This window comes from Sprattus sprattus (assembly GCF_963457725.1).
Source record: "Sprattus sprattus genome assembly, chromosome: 1".
NCBI lineage: Eukaryota > Metazoa > Chordata > Actinopteri > Clupeiformes > Clupeidae > Sprattus > Sprattus sprattus.
This window is the reverse complement of record NC_137920.1, coordinates 55,372,907-55,391,774: the sequence shown is the minus strand read 5'-3', so window position 1 is coordinate 55,391,774 and position 18,868 is coordinate 55,372,907. Positions and strand designations below refer to the sequence as shown.

At 42.5% G+C, this 18,868-nt stretch overlaps 1 protein-coding gene across 1 annotated transcript; it reads left to right on the top strand.

Moving 5' to 3' along the window:
• Positions 1–388: 388 nt before the first annotated feature.
• On the top strand, positions 389–15,923 carry LOC308370404 (short transient receptor potential channel 4-like; the record flags this gene model as incomplete). The annotated part of the gene is made up of 10 exons (XM_080845056.1): positions 389–766; positions 2,435–2,953; positions 6,344–6,680; positions 7,048–7,187; positions 9,867–10,189; positions 10,438–10,633; positions 13,919–14,113; positions 14,806–14,847; positions 15,065–15,154; positions 15,381–15,923. 10 exons carry the CDS (start codon positions 389–391, stop codon positions 15,921–15,923), a joined length of 2,763 nt encoding a protein of 920 aa, XP_080701182.1.
• Positions 15,924–18,868: the final 2,945 nt, after the last annotated feature.

Here is an 18,868-nt window from a genome sequence, read left to right as displayed (position 1 = left end):
TGTGTCAGTAAATGTAACATGTGGTATATTGTATGATGTTTTACATGTTAAGAGCTGTTGGGATTGGGTTAATGAACAAGCATTAAACCAATTTTCTTTTTAGAATAGTTTTGCAAAGCACAGAATGGTGTCAAAACACTAACCAGAGAGAATCACAGTGAGATAAATTAGGAAAAATCTGGTATCATTATTATTATTAATAATTATATGATACTATTTGGTTAGTTTGACAGCATTCACGTCACATTCTGGGCCCCTTGAATGGGGGCAGCCAGGGAACAAAAAAGCCTAGGGCCCCGGAAAAAGGGCTAGTGATGAACCATTGTAAATACTGCATCTCTCTCTTTCTCTCCTCTCTCTAAGCAGCTTCAGTGATGGCTTAGCAACAATGTCACAGCTGTACTACGGTCGAACAGACAACTCTTCATACCAGGACCGCATCCCTTTACGAATCGTGAGGGCCGAGTCTGAACTCTCTCCACAGGAAAAGAGCTACCTGACTGCAGTAGAGAAGGGAGACTATGCCAGTGTGAAGCAGGCACTGGAGGAGGCTGAGATCTACTTTAAGATAAACATCAATTGTATCGATCCGCTCGGACGCACAGCGCTGCTCATCGGCATCGAGAATGAGAACTTGGAGATCATCGAACTTTTGCTCAGTTTTAGCGTTTATATCGGGGATGCCTTGCTTCATGCCATTCGCAAGGAGGTGGTTGGCGCCGTGGAGCTCTTGCTCAATCACAAGAAGCCCAGCGGGGGGATGCAGGTAAGGAGCTCTCCACGTGCACCGGTGTTGTGCATGAAAGAGAAAAAGCTGCATTCAAACTCCCAGAGAGACTCTCATAGTCATATGAGTCATGAACTGTCCCCTTCTTGCTCATTCATCCATCTAACAAACATCACTGAAGAATGATTTGCTTGCTCTCAGTTCGTCCTTATTACCTTTCATGACATTTTTTTTTCTTTTCTTTCATTCTGTCTTTCACTCACATTGGCTATGTCTCAATTAGAGCCTCTCTATTTTACACATTTAGTACAGTTTCATAGGGTTCATTCAGTACACTGCCTTAAGCACCTGTGTGACAAGTTAAAGCATGCTGTTTTGTGCCATATCTAACACGGCTGGCACATTAAAGTTCTAGGTCTGTCATATCTCAATAATATATTTATATATTGAACTTGTGTTATATTCATTTGAATGCATGTGGCATATATTTTAGCCTTTCTTGCATTTGTTTCTACACTGGCTGAAATGCTCCAGTGGTGAATGTTTGTTTAATGGGTTTTGTGGTTGATGAGAGGTGAATGATTTATGAAACTCCCTGTTTGAGAGTCTGAGGCTGATGTCAAATGCACTTTTGCATCGTTACTCCTGAGGTAACCCACATGTACCAAGGTGTACTTAAATGGTTTTGATTTGGTTAAGTGCACCATTTACAGACAAAAAAATGGAGGTTCATTGGTCAATCAGAATATGCAGTTTAATCAAATGCTGATCTTAATATGTAGACACTTAATGAGTGCACGCTCCTAGCTCATGTAAATGGCACACATCCAGCACCTCCTCACAAGAATAGATGAATAAGCACCTGCTATGAATGTTCCCTTTAGTTATGCTGGTATTTTGCCTGTTGAATGGGATGTAGGGATTATGGACAGTAGAGTGGTTCATGGTGTGTCAGACCAGCTTGGCAGCCCCTAACAGGTCTGGCAGTGGGGTCTCTCGTGGCAGCGGAGACATTGGTTTTCCACCTGATTAACTGAGAAAATCATGGCTTGTACAGAGAGCTAAGCGTGTTCCTAATCATCCCCTCGCCTCACTCTTTCTGCTTCCTCAGTGAAGAACACTCACTAACTAGATTTTTTTTTTTTCAAACCACTCTGATGTTCCAGTACATAATTTCCGTTCTCAGCTCTTTTTTTTTTACTCTCCTTGTCTGCTGGCCCGAAATCACTCGCTGTCTGTTTTGACTGAATGTGTTTCTCATTTATTTTAACTCAGTCGTTTTTGGTCTTCCGCTCAGTGCCTTCAGGATTGCTGAATTGATGAGGGCCCTGGCTGTGGTACAGGCAAGGAAATTAAAAACCAGATAATGAAAGGAAGTGGGTTTTGAAGACATGTACTGACCAGGTCAGTGGGCACAGTAAAGAACGGATGCATTAACCCGCGGTAGAAGATATCTGATTAAGCTGGACCTCAGTGTTTGAGTGACAATTACAAATCAAGTCACTCCAGTTTGTCGGTTTGTATGGGTTTAACACATGGTAACCTAAACAAACATTAGGTAATTTCCTATGCCCTATTGGACATTAAAAGTCTGTGTATTGGTGTCAGGCCTTCTCAACATGGTCAGCTGATTAACTAATGAAATCAATTAAGTTCTGCTCAAATAGGTGTTAAGTTCTGCATATCCTTTTTCACCAGTGTCATGTCCTGCCACCCATTTTGCTCGACAAGCAGTTCTCGGACTTCACCCCGGATATAACCCCCATCATCCTGGCCGCGCACACCAACAACTATGAGATCATCAAGCTGCTGGTCCAGAAGGGGGTGTCGGTGCCTCAGCCACACGAGGTGCGCTGCAACTGCGTGGAGTGCGTGTCCAGCTCGGACGTGGACAGCCTACGGCACTCACGCTCGCGCCTCAACATCTACCGGGCCCTGTCCAGCCCCTCGCTCATCGCCCTGTCCAGCGAGGACCCATTCCTCACTGCGTTCCGCCTCAGCTGGGAGCTGCAGGAGCTCAGCAAGGTGGAGAACGAGTTCAAGTCAGAGTACGAGGAGTTGTCGCATCAGTGCAAGCAGTTCGCCAAGGACCTGCTGGACCAGACGCGCAGCTCCCGCGAGCTGGAGATGATCCTCAACTACAGGGACGACATGAACCCGCTGGAAGAGGATGCGAGCAACGACTTGGCGCGGCTGAAACTTGCCATCAAGTACCACCAGAAGGAGGTAGGAAGACAAACCATGATGTCATAAGAGTACCTGACAACTGATGTAGGGGAAACTGATGTGTTACGCTTAGGTACATAGGCCATGCAGAGTGGGATTTGTTTACGGCAGGCATGAAAGGGACAGGAGAACAATGCATTACTAGCATGGTAGTTAGTTAGTGCTCACACAGTCAGTTGACAGTCCAAAGCCCAGCTGGGCCCCTGCTGTGCATTCTCTGGGACCAGCACATCTAGAACTGGACCAAACCAAGCCCAACCACAACATGCCACACCCAACCAAACTAAACCAAGTAAAAACTTAACCGGAAAAGTAAGGATAGTTCTATTGTGAACTGCCTCCAGGACCTAATCATTAGTGTCCTAGTAATCTAAATGAGGTTTCTCTTCATGGCTATTCACTCCGTCAGTCCAAATCTTTTGGCTGTGCAAACGCAGTTCAGATTCACAGACTGTAGAGCTGATTAAAGCTGCTTAAATCTCCTGTATTAGTACTCAAAGTTCTCAAATGGGCATATTTTGCCCTCTTCTGTACATGTGGAGCATTGCAGGGAGGAAGCTTTATGCTTGCCAGAAAGTTGAGAGTACTGTGGGTTCCATCACATTCAATCACTGTGAGGTCTTTAATCTGTCGTTTAGTTAGATGTTACACAAAATCAAGAAACTAAATTGACCAAATTAATATTTAAAATGTTATTTGTTTGTAAAATTAAACCTTGCAATGCAAGGTAAACAATGTTTTTGTTAAGTACATCTGCAAGGTAACTAAAAAATATGGTAACCTCCTGTGTTGTTAATCTAACTACACACATGTGATGAGCTACAGCCCAATTTGCCTGGATTGATTGAGAGAGCTATGAAGAGCCGCATGGTTATTGACTCCAAGGAGAGAATGTCATTGCCATCTCTCACCAAAGAGATAAGCATCAGCCTTGTCAGCACCCCCTGAGCAGAGGCAGGAAAAGCAAATATTAATGTCCTCTCTCCGGGACTAACTTTGATATGGATCTGTGGAAATCTTTGTTCCCATGGCAACGTGGAAGTGGAGTGGCCCCAATCCTCTGCAGTCTGGTGTGTGTGTGTGTGTGGCTGTTGAGGTGGAGGCTGGATTGCTGTGAACTTTAGCTAACATTAGCATTAGCCCGCTGCATCACATCAAATTGAACGGCTCACAGTGAAATCATGCGGAACAGGGGCCGCCTCATTAGCATGTTGGTAAAGGGAATAATCAGCGCTGGAGAGGAGTATATGGCTGATCATTGCGGTGATGGGTGAAATGATGGGTTTCCTCATCATTAATGATTTCAATTTGTGCACAACGTGTACATTAGCCTGATAACTAAGCCCTGCTACGTTGCTATATCTCACAGCTATCAGCCAGGCCTAGTGGTTTGTTTGTTACTGGTTGTCAATGTCAGGATCAGTGTTTGTGAGTCATTTGATCTACACATGCACACATGTGAATTTCAGATCAGCCATATCCATATCCACAGTGTTTCCAATGTATAAATAAATACAGTTTAGAGGCCCTAAAGCCAAAGGGGTGAATGTTAGAACATTAGTTGCAGAGATTGGATGAAATGAACCATCCATATTTAATGCCTAACCAATGATCTAAGTCTTTAGTTTCTGGCAGATTAAGTATGCCACCCGTGAGAAATTGCATCATCAAGGGTTGCCCCAGTTTTTGAAGTGAATGATAAAAGAACCATGACAAACAAATGACAGGGATTTTTAACCTGCTTCTTGTGGGGTATTTCTGTTTCAGCTTAAACCAGAGTACACAAAACAGAGAACATCTAATAACCACCATATGATACGCCTTTCCTCAATCAGATCAATGGAAATCATGCATGTTGAAGCGTTTTTGGTGGTATGCCTTGTGGCAACGGAGAACTCTGTCATTGTCTCACTTCTTATGACCTTACAAACAAAAGTAGAGTTTAGAGACTTGGCATAATGGTTGTCATTACAGTACAGTTCTCCCAGAACTTATGTCAATACTATTCTTAAGTATACGTCCCCCATCACTAACCCAGGCACTTGAGAACAGCAGGAGATTCATTCTGACAAGTGAGAGCCACTGCTGTGAAACTCCAGGGGTGTCTTCTGATTATAAGCCTCTTCAGATCCAGCAGGCCTGTAGACATTACCTTCTCCCTGTCACGTGTTAACATCTTGAATTGGATGTAAACTGCACCACAAGTTCACAACATAGTTTTAATTGATTTCTGGAGAGCCTCTTCTGTGTTACTGTCATGATGCTCTTTCCTCTGGATAACACAAATGGCACGAGCACCTAGTTTCAACCCCTGCTCTCCTCTGGCAGTACAGTCAATCTGTATTCATCACCGTGTAAATCATGTTTGGTTGATTTAGCCTCAAATCAGATGTATGTGTGCGAAACAGATGTTTCTTAGCGTTCCTCTCGGGAGGGTGGTGATTTTGTGTATTCGAAGCCAACGCTGGAAGTGCTCAAAAGCAGAAGCATTTGTTCCTCTGCATTCCATCATCAAACGCCTCTTGTTTTTAATTAAAGTATGTCATTGTCTTTTGGTTGCCTTCCCGAGGGAGCCTTTTCTGCATGGATATTGTGCATGGCTTCACAGAGGAGAGTGAGCCTCAGACTGTGCTGTCACATTGTCAAGGGGTCCTTTGTCTTGGTCAGTCAGCTAAATGTAACCAGATGAAAGCTGTTTTCACTACTGTTTCTGCATTGTCTGATAGTGTTTTTTTATTATCTATCGTAACAGTGTTAATTATCGGACCGCGTGTGTTATCGGCACATTTGCGTTGTCATGTTAACCCATTATTAAACTGAGCACATCTATTGTTTATTCATTATTAAACTTTTTGAATGCATTTGATTGTTTAACAGAATGGCCGATGTTTGACACTGTCCGATAACTGACATACCTACGCTAAGTTCCTAATGTATTGTGTCTATGCCTTTGTATACATTTTAATGCATTAACATTAAGCTGGATAAGAAGTTCAGTCTATGATCCTCCAGAGTCCATCTTGTATGAGGGAGATGAGGTTTGATGGAGATGGTATTTAGAGACATCATGCTGCACCAATGACAGTAAAGTCCTGCATTATTTACCTTATGTATTCACCATGACCTTTTACAAGCTGGGTGGGGAGAGGGGTCCATTTTCATAAATAATATTACAGTTCACAGTCAAAGACCATAAGCCAGTCCATTTAGGGATGTTTCAAGGACATTAAGGGTGAAATCCTGATCTCCAGAACTTTGATAGAATGTTTAACTGCCTATGCTGTTTCAATCTGTACAATTTGCTCCTTCCTTTGCGTGCTGTTATACCATAGGCCTAAACCCAATAAACTGACATTATTTGTGTTGATTTATGTCCCCTGCATTGTTCAGTTTGTGGCCCAGCCCAACTGCCAGCAGCTCCTGGCGTCCCGCTGGTATGACGAGTTCCCTGGTTGGAGGAAGCAACACTGGATGGGGAAGTCAGTCACATGCATCTTCATCGGCCTGCTCTTCCCCCTCTTCTCACTGTGCTACATGACCGTGCCCAAGAACAGCTTTGGGCTTTTCATCCGCAAGCCCTTCATCAAGTTCATCTGCCACACAGCGTCCTACCTCACCTTCCTCTTCCTCCTCCTCCTGGCCTCCCAGCACATTGTCAGTTCCCAGCCAGATAGGCAGGGCCCTGCCCCCACCATAGTGGAATGGATGATCCTCCCCTGGGTCTTAGGTACCTTTTTTAGCAGACACTTTTATCCACAGCATACTATAATACTTTTTAATACATTTTTATACTAAATCATACTGCATTTATCATGTTTTCCAGCCTTATTGTCAGTTCATATATTTTAGTATTCAGAGCTTAGTCTAACATTCTATCTACTATCTTTTGTCTATGAGTGAAAGCTAGCTACATCTCGCCCTGTGTTTGAGGTAATGTTAGCCAGTACTGAGCCATTGTGGGCATTAGGAGATTGTGTAGTATAGCCACGTTGTAAGATAACAGCTCCTTAAGCAGGCTAATATCCTTGTGGGGAGGCGATAATGTGTGTGTAGTGGAGGATAATGAAATCATGCAAATGAATTTATCCGTGCAGGTTTTATCTGGGCAGAGATTAAGCAGATGTGGGATGGCGGCTTTCAGGACTACATCCATGACTGGTGGAATCTAATGGATTTTGTCATGAACTCCCTTTATCTGGCCACCATCTCCCTGAAGATCGTTGCATACACAAAGGTATGAAGGCAGGAGGTAAATAGTAACTATCTCTCTGGACCATAGCTACTGTACATCTTAGACGAGAGCCTGTATGTATGGCCTTGCTTTGTAATGATAAAGTGAAAAGGTTAAAATAATGTTGACACAGAGATAGTTTTTGTTGTCCTGAGGTAACCTGAGATGTCAGGTTAGTGAATTTTGATATTTGGTCCTTCATGACAGTACAACAGGTATGGATGTGATCTGTCCGTCAGTGTTTCACATGTTAGAGATTATGTATTATGAAAGGAAAGTAATAGGAAAGATAAACAAAGCCAGAGAAAACAAAAGTAAATTTACCAGATCTCAAGCAGACAAAGCCTCTATTAAACATGATCTCTGTCTTTTCAAACAGACTCCACTGACATAGAACAGAGAACCAGACAACCACCACCACTGTAATCAAACCCAAAATTGCAATCTGTTTGGCCTTTAAAACACACCACATAGTCCTCTCACTTCCATACTCCTTTGGGGAAACTAAGTCAAAATGTACTTTCAGTCAAGCCCTTTTACACAATGGTTATACCCTTCCAAAAGTCCCTTGTCTAGTCTAGTGTCGTCTAGTGTTTTGTTTATTTATGAAGACATTCTCTGCCTGTCTGGTAGTGATATTAAAACCATGTCACTTGATACTCGTGGTTATGTTCGGTTCTTGTTGAAGATCAAACTAGATGTATGCTGCCTTTATTGCAATCTCTGAGGTTTTCTCAAGTCAGTCCAAGTGACTGTGGAGAACATGTTTAAAGCTCAGTAATTATCATTTTATAAGGAGGACTGTTAATGAAATGACTTGTGAATGATGATGAGGAGTTATACACTTCTGGTAATTTATCAGCATCCCTTTGTCTCTGTCTGTCTGTCTCTATCTCTCTCTCTTTCTATCTGTCTCTCTCTCTCTCTCTCTCTCTGGCATGCTGGGAGTGAGTGGGCGGAGCGCTGAGTGTGAGTGCGACAGGTTGCCGTCTGTGGCTTTCTTACTTTTCTAACTTTGTTTGCATGTTTTGTATTGTGTCTATTTGTATATATATATACTTTCGTTTTGACCATTAGGTGGTCTATTGATTTTGTGTCTTTGGCTGTTTTTCCCGGAGGTGCATGGCACCTCGGGGAACAATGGATTTTGAATATTTAACCCGGCGCCATGGCGTGAAAGTGGAGTCGAGGGTTAGCATTGAGGAGTGCAGTCTAGCTGTTGGAGAAGTCGTAGGCCACGAAAATGTAGTCTCTGCTTCGAGAATAAACAAAGCGATTCTTTTATTTTTGAGTTCAATCGAAAAAACCCACAAGGTCATTCAAAATGGCATTGCTATTGGGGGCGAAATTACTCCCGTTCTTCCTCTCAGACGTCCTTTGAGGAAAAGCATCCTGTCTAATGTTCCTCCTTTTATTAAAGACGAAGTTATTGTACGCAAGTTATCTCGCTTTGGAAAAATAGTGTCCCCTTTTAGAAGACAGGTTTATATGGTCCTGAAAAATGGACAGGCTGACCTCGAACTTATGATAAAACTTACAGTTGATGGTTTTGACTATGTAGTGTTTGCTACGTCAGACTCGATGATGAAGTGTTATAGGCGAGAGCCTGCCCGGAAAAAGGGGAGGAAACTGCCAAGGATCGAGATCAGGGTGCCGATAGGAACGAGTCGACTGCAGCTGGATCTACGGGTACCCCTGCTGACTCTCCCGTATCGGATCCACCTGCCCCTGATTCCCCTTTGACAGACGTCCCTGTGGCGGGCCCTGTCGTGTCGGACCGCCTCGCACCTCCGGCTGGTGAGTGGGTGGGTCTGTTGTGGCTGAGCCTGTCGTGACTGAACCTGTGGTGTTTGACCTGGCTGTGAACGAGGCTGCTGTGGCAAGTTGTGAGGTGGCTGAGCTCATTTCCCTGGAGTCAGTCACAGACTCTTCTGGGTCTCGTGAAGGAAAGAAGGCTGGTTGGACTCAATCTGATGAAGAGTACGAATCTGATTCCAGCCTGTCAGGGCACTCATCCGATTCCAACTGGTCAGCTTGTTCGCAGACCGACAGCCTGTCCGTTGTCTGCAAAGCGGAAGAAATTAGTTAGTTTCTACAAGACACATATGGGATGAAGGGGGTGCGTGTGGAAGATTATTTCAAGGATAAGATGCAGTTTATAAATGATGTTAAGTGTTTAATTGAAGAAGCTGGAGCCTTTGACGAACTCGAAGTATATCGACTTAAGAAAAAAGTCAACGTGCTACGCAGACAGCGCAAGGCGCAATTGAGTGCCCTCACATCGGTTGTGAGTTCCGTTGTGGGCGACAGGGGTTTATTCTGTCCGTAGAGGGAAACGATAAAGTATACTGTTTCATGAATTGTGTCTGTTTTACCAAAAGGTATTTATTGAAGTCGGGAATTGTTGTTGATTTTCACTTTTTTTGTGGGTTGATGGGTGCAGTTGAGTTTTTTGATGAAGTGTGGTGCTGTCATGGAGCTCATTGTTTTGGGTTTCATGACACATTTTCTTTTTTTGCTCCTTTGATGGAGTAGTTTATGCTTGTTTATGTATTTTTTGTTGTTTCATGAGGAACTGTGTATGAGAGGTGCTTGATTATGGTACCAATAAAGTTTTTTTATAAAATCAAAAAATAAAATCTCACTCTCTCTCTCTCTCTCTCTCTCTCTCTCTATTGTCAGTATGGTGACACGAAGCCAAGGAACCAGTGGGAGATGTGGCACCCAACCCTAGTGGCCGAGGCCCTGTTCGCCATCGCCAACATCTTCAGCTCTCTGCGCCTCATCTCCCTCTTCACGGCCAACGCACACCTGGGCCCGCTGCAGATCTCGCTCGGCCGCATGCTGCTGGACATCCTCAAGTTCCTCTTCATCTACTGCCTGGTGCTGCTGGCCTTCGCCAACGGCCTCAACCAGCTCTACTTCTACTACGAGACAGAGGCCAGAGACGAGAAAGACAACTGCAAGGGAATCCGTTGTAAGGACCAGAATAATGCGTTCTCCACGTGAGTGAAGGCTTAACTTGACACAACCCTGATTCATCATGTTACATTAGATTTGAGATATCAAAGTTAAAGTAGTTGAAATAGATACCAAGGAAATTAAAAAAGGTGCAGGAAATTACATCACACTGAAATACATCCATTGGCCCTACATCCATTGGCCCTATACAATGGTAAGACATATGCTGAAATGTACTTCCCTGTACTGGCCTTGCCTCTTTTATCTTGGATCTCTCTCCTGTTTGGTGCAGGTTGTTTGAGACGCTGCAGTCCCTGTTCTGGTCGGTGTTTGGCCTAATTAGCTTGTATGTCACCAATGTCAAGCCAGACCATGAGTTCACTGAGTTTGTAGGAGCAACCATGTTTGGAACTTACAACATCATCTCCCTGGTGGTGCTTCTGAACATGCTTATTGCCATGATGAACAACTCCTACCAGCACATTGCTGTAAGTTTCCCGTAACATTCCAACCTGCTCTCTCTCGTGTTATTGTTAGCATCTGTCTTATATTCTCTCGTTATTGTTTTAGTCTATTAGTCACACCGTCTTCTTGCTAATGATTGGAAAGCTGTAGGGTTTAAATCGATGACTCATTTGATGGATTGCTCTTTTCTTCTTTCTTTGTTTCTTTCTTTCTTTCTCTCTTTCTTTCTTTTTTTTTCTTTATATCTGTCTTGCCTTCTTTTCTCTGTCTAACACATATATGCATGCATACATACAGTACCAGTCAAAAGTTTGGACACAACATCTCGTTAAGTGTTTTTTCCTTGTAGATTAAAACCTTAGACATCAAAACTATGACAGGACACATATGGAATTATGTAGCAAACAAAAAGGTGTTAAACAAACCAGAATATGTTTCATATTTTGATTATTCAAAGTAGCCATCTTTTGCTTTGATGACAGCTTTGCACATTCCTGGCATTCTCTCAATCAGCTTGATGAGGTAGTCACCTGGACTGGTTTCCCAACAGTCTTGAAGGAGTTCTCAGAGGTGCTGAGAACTTGTTGGCTGCTTTTTCTTCACTCTGCGGTCCAACTCATCCCAAACCATTTCAATTGTGTTTAGGTCGGTGATTGTTGGTCTTGCACAGCCTGATGGTGTGTTTGGGGTCATTGGCCTGTTGAAAAACAAATGACGGTCCCACTAAGCGCAAACCAGATGGTATAGCATGTCGCTGCAGAATGCTGTGGTAGCCATGCTGGTAAAGTGTGCCTTGAATTTTGAATAAATCACCAACAACGTCGCCAGCACAAAGTCCCCCCACACCATCACACCTCCTCCTTCATGCTTCACGGTTGGAACCACACGTGCAGAAACAATCAACTCACCTTCTCTGCGTCTCACAAAGACATGGTGGTTTGAACCAAAAATCTAAAATTTGGACTCAAAGTACAGATTTCCTCTGTTCTAATGCCCATTCCTTGTGTTTCTTTGCCCAAGCAATTCTCTTCTTGTTGTTGTTCTTCCTCAGTAGTGGCTTCTTTGCATTGGCAATTAGACTATGAAGGCCTGATTTACGCAGTCTTTTCTGAACAGTTGATGTTGAAATGTGTCTGCTACTTGAACTCTGTGAAGCATTTATCTGGGCTCTAATCTGAGCTGCTGTAAATTGGCGGTTTCTGAAGCTGATGACTGTAATTAATGTATCCTCTGCAGCAGAGGTAACACTGGGGGCCCTATCTTGCACCCAGCGTAATTGACATTGTCACCGACGCATGTATCATTCCTATCTTGCACCCGGCGCACAGCACGATTTTCCCTCCAGAGGCGCGCTTCGAAATGAACTTGCGTCGACATGGGAGGGGGCGGAACAGAGAAGGCGTTTCTCTGGCGCAAGTGGTATTTTGCAGTTTCAAAACAACGCCGTGCGCCGTGCGCCATTGACCACAAAAAAGCTGGTCTAATGTCAGAGGCGCAATGTCTAAAGTCTGTAACGCGTATTCAGAACGCTATTTTAAGGGCGCATGTGCTTGCCCGCACAGTATAGGACCTATAGGCTACACTTTACTTCTGTCATCTACACAAGAGATTTACACCAATTTTTTGGCAAGCCATATATAATTACAAGGAAAATAAAGTATTTACCACATGAGGAAATCATTGTGATATCCATATCCAAGATATTTTAAAAATAGGCATACATCTAGCGTACACATTGACCCAAATGATTCAGGTTAATTGTAATGGCGGTTCTGATGTCTGCCATCTCCTGGCAGATGAGCTGGGGACAGACGCACACTGTCCCTAACACATTTCTGCGGCGAGATAAGGAGAAAAGGGAGGGAGAGGGAGAGATCATTAGAGAGGAGAGCCTGATCAGTGGCTGGCCGCACAAGTGCGCGTGCACACACACACACTCACCCTCACTCGCTCTCTCTCTGGCAGATGAGCTGGGGACAGACGCACAATGTCCCTATCACAGTCTACAATAAGTTCGGCTATACATGCAGTTCAGGTCTAGTCCGACATGCTGGGGAATTCATAACATTTCCCGTAACACCCGACAGCCAAGAGCGGGCTAAGCAGGCGTTCTGGGAGAAGTTTCCTGGCGTCCTTGGCGCTATAGACTGCACCCATGTTCACATACGTGCCCCCCCAGTGTTTTACACAACATTGCCATGACTAATGGATGTGTAAATGAGGATAGATTAGAGGACTTGGCTTGGAAGACGTGAGGTTGAACTGCATGTGCCGATGGGTGCAATATTATTACCATGCATACATAACCTAGTGATTCAGTGAGGGTGAACCCAAATCATCGGAAAGTATGTTTTTGTGACTTTTATTTCAAATATGTTGCCACCAAAAAACGAATGCTAGTAACTGAAAAAATACAAACGAGAAATGAAAGTAGAAACATTTCTCCAAACAAGCATGGGAAAATATTGCCGTGATTTTTTCTGGTAACACACGTTCTGGTGGCCTCACGGTCTTCCTCCAGGTAATTCAGGCATTATAATAACAAGCCGCTATGCGCTCCTCGCTCTTAAAGGGAATGTGAGATGACGCTCTGATTGGTTTATTGCATATTACGCCCAAACCACACCTATGGCTGATTAACCTCCTTTGGACCAACCCTTTTGACACTTGCGCTGGGGGCATGTGTGTTTTTTCCGGCGTTAAAATAGCAACTGCGCCATAGAGCCGCCCACACAGCTACTTGTGTTTGGCGCCGTCCTACTTGCGTTTCTGATCGGCAAGATAGGGCCCTGGGTCTTCCTTCCTGGGGCGGTCCTCATCATAGCGTTTAACGGCTATTCACTGTGAACCAACCCTGCCTCTGATGGTCCCAAAAACATAAGAAAGGCAAAAATCCACAAATGAACTCTTGACAAGTCACACCAGTAAATTGAAAATCAGTCCAGGTGACTACCTCATGAATCTGTTTGAGAGAATGCCAAGAGTGTACAAAGCTATCATCACAGCAAAATGTGGCTATTTAAAAAAATATAAAACATATTCTGGTTTGTTTAACACCTTTTGTTTATGTGTTCTTTCAAAGTTTTGATGTCTTCAGTATTAATCTACAATTTGGGAAATAATAAAAATAAAGAAAAAACATTAAATGAGAAAGTGTGTCCAAACATTTGAGTGGTACTGTACACACACACACACACACACACACACACACACACACACACACACACACACACACACATAATCCCAGGCAAACACAAACAACAACAGTTACATTGTTAGTCCATATAAACATTGGGTATTTATTTCAGGATCATGCTGACATTGAGTGGAAATTTGCCAGGACTAAGCTGTGGATGAGCTACTTTGAAGAAGGGGGTACTCTACCACCTCCTTTCAATATCATCCCCAGCCCAAAGTCCCTCTGGTACCTCTTTAAGTGGACCAAGAAACGCATCTTCAGGAGGACAAGAATTGAAAGAACAGAGACTTTTGAAACGATTGGGGTAAGACAACACAAACATATATTGAACAAACCCCACTTTAGCACACAGCAATGATGTAGTATAAAGAGATACACTATGAATACACACATGTTATACCTCTGAATTACTTAGAAATAACCAGAGTCAGTCATAAATTCCTTCGTCAAACTCAATGCTCTTTACTTTTTCAACAGTCGTCAAACAGAGAGACTCACGATTTTCCACCTGAACCAAAAACATCCCTAGGCAAAAACAATCGATCCTCAGATCATTGACCAAGGCAAAACAACTAGACAACAGAAACATTGCATTGGCTTAATAGGTTAATTAACAAAGGCACATTAAATCAAAAACCATTTAAGCATTATCAAATATTTGACTGTAACATGTAACACACACACTATAGCACTTTTAAGCTTAAAAGCAATGAACAGTGAGTAAACAAACTGAATGTGTAGTCCCTATAGAACAGGGGAAAACAAGTATGAAGGCTTTAACACTGTGGCCTGTTTTTGTGCAGTGGCAGCCTTTCATTTATTCTCCACACTCTTTGTGGGAGTTCATGCTTAGAACCATCTATTGGTAATGGAAAAGAATGAAGAAGGAGAGCGTTTGCCTCTCTCTATCAGTAATGTAATAGAATAAAGAAGGAGAGTGGTTGCCTCTCTGTCAATGTAAAGTCAATGGAGTCTAATCACCTCCATCTTTTTCAGATACGTGCTGCAGAGAACTTGCGAATAAATCACCAGTACCAGGTAATGATGTCTCCTTCAGAGCAGAACGGCCATTAGTGTTTTCTGTAACCGTGTGCCAGAGCCCGTCGCTGCTACGTTTAGCCCATTTCTGCTTTGATTTATGTGGTAGCAGCACATTCTGCTAGGCACAATTAGTGTAGTACAAAGTCGGTTACTAAACTCATTAAGGTTTGACTAATCAATAAGATTCATTGAGGGTTTTGTCTGTGTCTTAAAGGAAGTTCTCAAAAATTTAGTGAAGAGATATGTGGCTGCAATGATCAGAGATGCGAAGACAGAGGAAGGACTGACAGAAGAAAATTTTAAGGTATACAATTTAAGACACTACATGCAGTACAATTCTAATGACCTATCCTGTTACACAAATATGCAGTTTGTTTTTGTCATTGTATTGAGGTTATTTTATAGAAAAAACCGAAGTGAACATTCTTCATTCAAAGAGTTAACTATGTGGTTGAAGTATATGCATATATTTGCATCTAATTAAAAATGGAATCTAATAAGAAATGTTGTTGACAATGTGTTTGCCTTAGGAACTAAAGCAGGACATATCCAGCTTCCGATACGAGGTGCTAGGCATGCTGAAAGGTGGCAAACCTGGCCTGCAGGCGGTCAAAGGGAGCGCTGGGTCCTCTAGCCTGCCGTTTCCTGACCACTCTCAAAGGTGCTCTCAGCCAGCATCCTCTGGGCAGCTGAAGAGCAAACTCAACCTGTTCACCGCCACTTCAATGCTGAAACAGGGAGGCGCCAAAGCAGTGCCCCGGCCGCCTGAGGCCTTCAGCGGCCTGGCCAACGGCTCAGTCCCCAGCCAGGCCGCGGAGGAACAGCAGGCCAACACAGAGGCGTCCGACCGAAACCAGGGTGCGCTGCAGCTGCGCCAGCGAGGCGCGGGCAAGTCGCAAATCTACTCCGTGTCCGAGGAGGTGGGGGAGTGGGACAGAGATGAGGCGAGGAGCGTCGATGGAGACAGGGGCGCCATGGAAACCACGAAAGATAGAACCGAAAGAAAGAACGATGAAAGAAAAGACTCCCAGAAGGACGAAGAACAGACAGAGGGTAAAGAGGGTGCCAAATAGCCAAAGGCAGGAGAGGGTGAGCGCAGACAGAGAGTTCTGTGCAGGAAGAAACGCATAGGGAGGACATGAAAGGTGATGCATACACAAAGACAGAGAGAGCTGGAAAGTAACAGTGACAATCAAAGAGCTTTCAGGATGCTTAAGAGCCAGTCTCAGAAGCTGACTTCCTACTGATTGACTAGAGCAGACAGAAGTGGCTTAAACTTGCGCTCAGTCTCTTCACTCTGAGACATATAAAGCTCCAGCTGAGAATACTGACAAGCTAGGATACCTGGCATGAGGAAATGTAGGTACTTTTAGTTTCATGGCTGAGTTTGTCATTAGTAAAGGTGTTTCAGTTGCACCTCTATAAACCCCCTCTTTACGATACAAGACAAATGCGTCTATATCACATGAAATGCACAAAAGTTCATGATGCTTAGAGATGGTCAAACCCTTATACGCATTGAAACTTGAAAGGGTGGCAAATGGCTTGTGAGACAAATGTTGAACTGAATTCTCATGCCTGTCTGTCAGTTATTGTACCAAGAAGTATATTGATCATGGTGATTGCAATCGGAGTAAAACATACATTGCCAGTGAAACGTTAAAGGTGTAAGACTAACATAACCATGTCATAATATACCATGGTAGATGCTATACTCCATGTTCTCTTTATCAGTTGTTGTCTTGACAGCACTCATTATTTTTTAAGGTTAAGATAACTTATAAGCATGTGATGTAGGCTGTTATAGCATGTTACATGAGAGCAGCCATGATAAGTAGTTAAAACAGTGACAAGACACTGTAATATCATTGGTCAGTAACTCTCATAAGAAGCAATGGCAGGATATGCAATCTGCAACAACGTTTTAAAGTTATGGTTATGCTAATCTTAAGAACAGACGGTTCAATTGACAGTGAGCAGTACTGGAATGTTAGGCATTTCCTTCATTTACACACCATATTACTTTGGCCTGACCTCTCTTGTATCACTTTCTGTGGAAAGAGCAATAGCTGCATCTGATTATTACTTCTCATTCCACACAGCCTTATTCTATTAATTTCAGCACTTTATACTAAATTGTTGTCAGTGATGTCAGATATCAAAAGATACTACAGTATAATGCAGATTATACTAATACTCAGTATTTAATTCATTTTCTATGCAAACACATAAATATCCATAAAACAGCGTGTCACTTTCATGTTATACATTCAGTCATATTGAACTACATTTGGTCCATTATTATTTGCCACTGAAAATTTCCAGTGTCATGTAGTTCCATATAATCTATAAATAATCATCTGATATAAATGCATACCATACATCATATTGATCTTATTCACTCTTTGTTATATGCATTACTACATGGGTATTATGCATTTTGACAAATATAGTCAGAAGTTTTTTTTCTGCAATGTGCTGCAACCGGTTTAGTTAATAGCATAATAAATCGCAATGAAACATCGATGTCTGAAAAGTGTAAATCTGAAAATGATATGTTAAGTGGGACAGCTGTTTGTTAATGTCAAATAAGGACAAATCTGATGCTAAAGCATCAGTGATTAGTCCTGGGTGTGTTGGATCATCTTCTGATTCCAGATGCATTATGAAGTGTTTTGAGATGTTTTAATGCAGGTCTTACGTGGTCTTACGTGGTGTTGCTCCTCATGGTTCTGGTTACGGTAAGAGTGTTAGACCGGTGGTTCCCAAAGTGTGGGGCGGGTCTCCTACTTACTGTAGTAATAATATGGTTGGGCCCTACTGTTTATATATATGTTAGAAGGAATAGCTAGACACAGTTTTAATATAACGGATATACATCTAACATAAATCAATCCAGAGAATACAACGATACTTAAAGCCGTAAATGATACGGCCAGATTTGCTCCGTTTTAAAACTCTGATCAAATAAACTGAAAAAAAAAAACTAAAATTTTGAAATTGACCATTTTAAAAACAATTTTAAAGAAAAGCTATGCAACAGCTATTTTTACCTCAGGAGGGCTGCCATAAAAAGTTTGGGAACCACTGGGTTAGAACCTTTTACAAACAATTATTACAAGCCTCCAGGAAGTACTTTCAAGGGGATCAAATGGATACTATGATATGAATGTGTCCTTCTTAGGACTGTCAACCTATTAAAAAAATGAATTGAACTAATGACAGGCTTTGTGATTAATTAATTAGTTCTACCAAAGTACAAAAGTGACAAAGCAAACAGGCCTGGGCAGGATGATGTCCACAACACTGGCAAACAACAGATACTACAATGAACTTTATTTCAAAGATCACATTTTCTTTATTCCTGAGTAACCCATCTCAGCGAGCTAACTAACTCAGGAGACGTCAGACTACAGGCATAATGGAGTGGAATTAATCTGCCTTATTTTTTATTTATTTTGACATGTAATTTTTCTATAATTAATACATTGCAATTAATGTGTAATTTTGACAGCCCTAGCTCCACTACAACCACTATAGGTAATTACCTACAATCCAGTGTTATAGGTTACTCCTCTTGGCTTGACCCCATTTGTTAATACTGAAGGCAATACTGACAAAAAATAACATAGCTCAAGACTCATTCTGATTCAGATGATCAACTGAATATTTTTTTCAGTTGTACATATTTAGCCCTGTTTATAGCCACTATATCTCCCGAATTATTGAGGAAGTTTGTAAGTCTAGACATTTTGGACAGGATGACGAGGATGAGAATTATTTTTGACAATATGGTCACTATTCTAGACAATGCTAAATGTTGGATCATTTAGATATAAATCTTAATAGATAGTGAAATCCGCAATTTTGGCAAAAAGTTGTTGATATTTGAGCTCTACAGCCAATCAAACTGCATCCCTCCCTTCCCTGCTCCAGAAGCCATGTGTTGACTGGCTGGAATTGTTTATGGGTTTGTCCGAGCAACTATGTTTGTATCCCATTTACAGAGCCCGGGCTG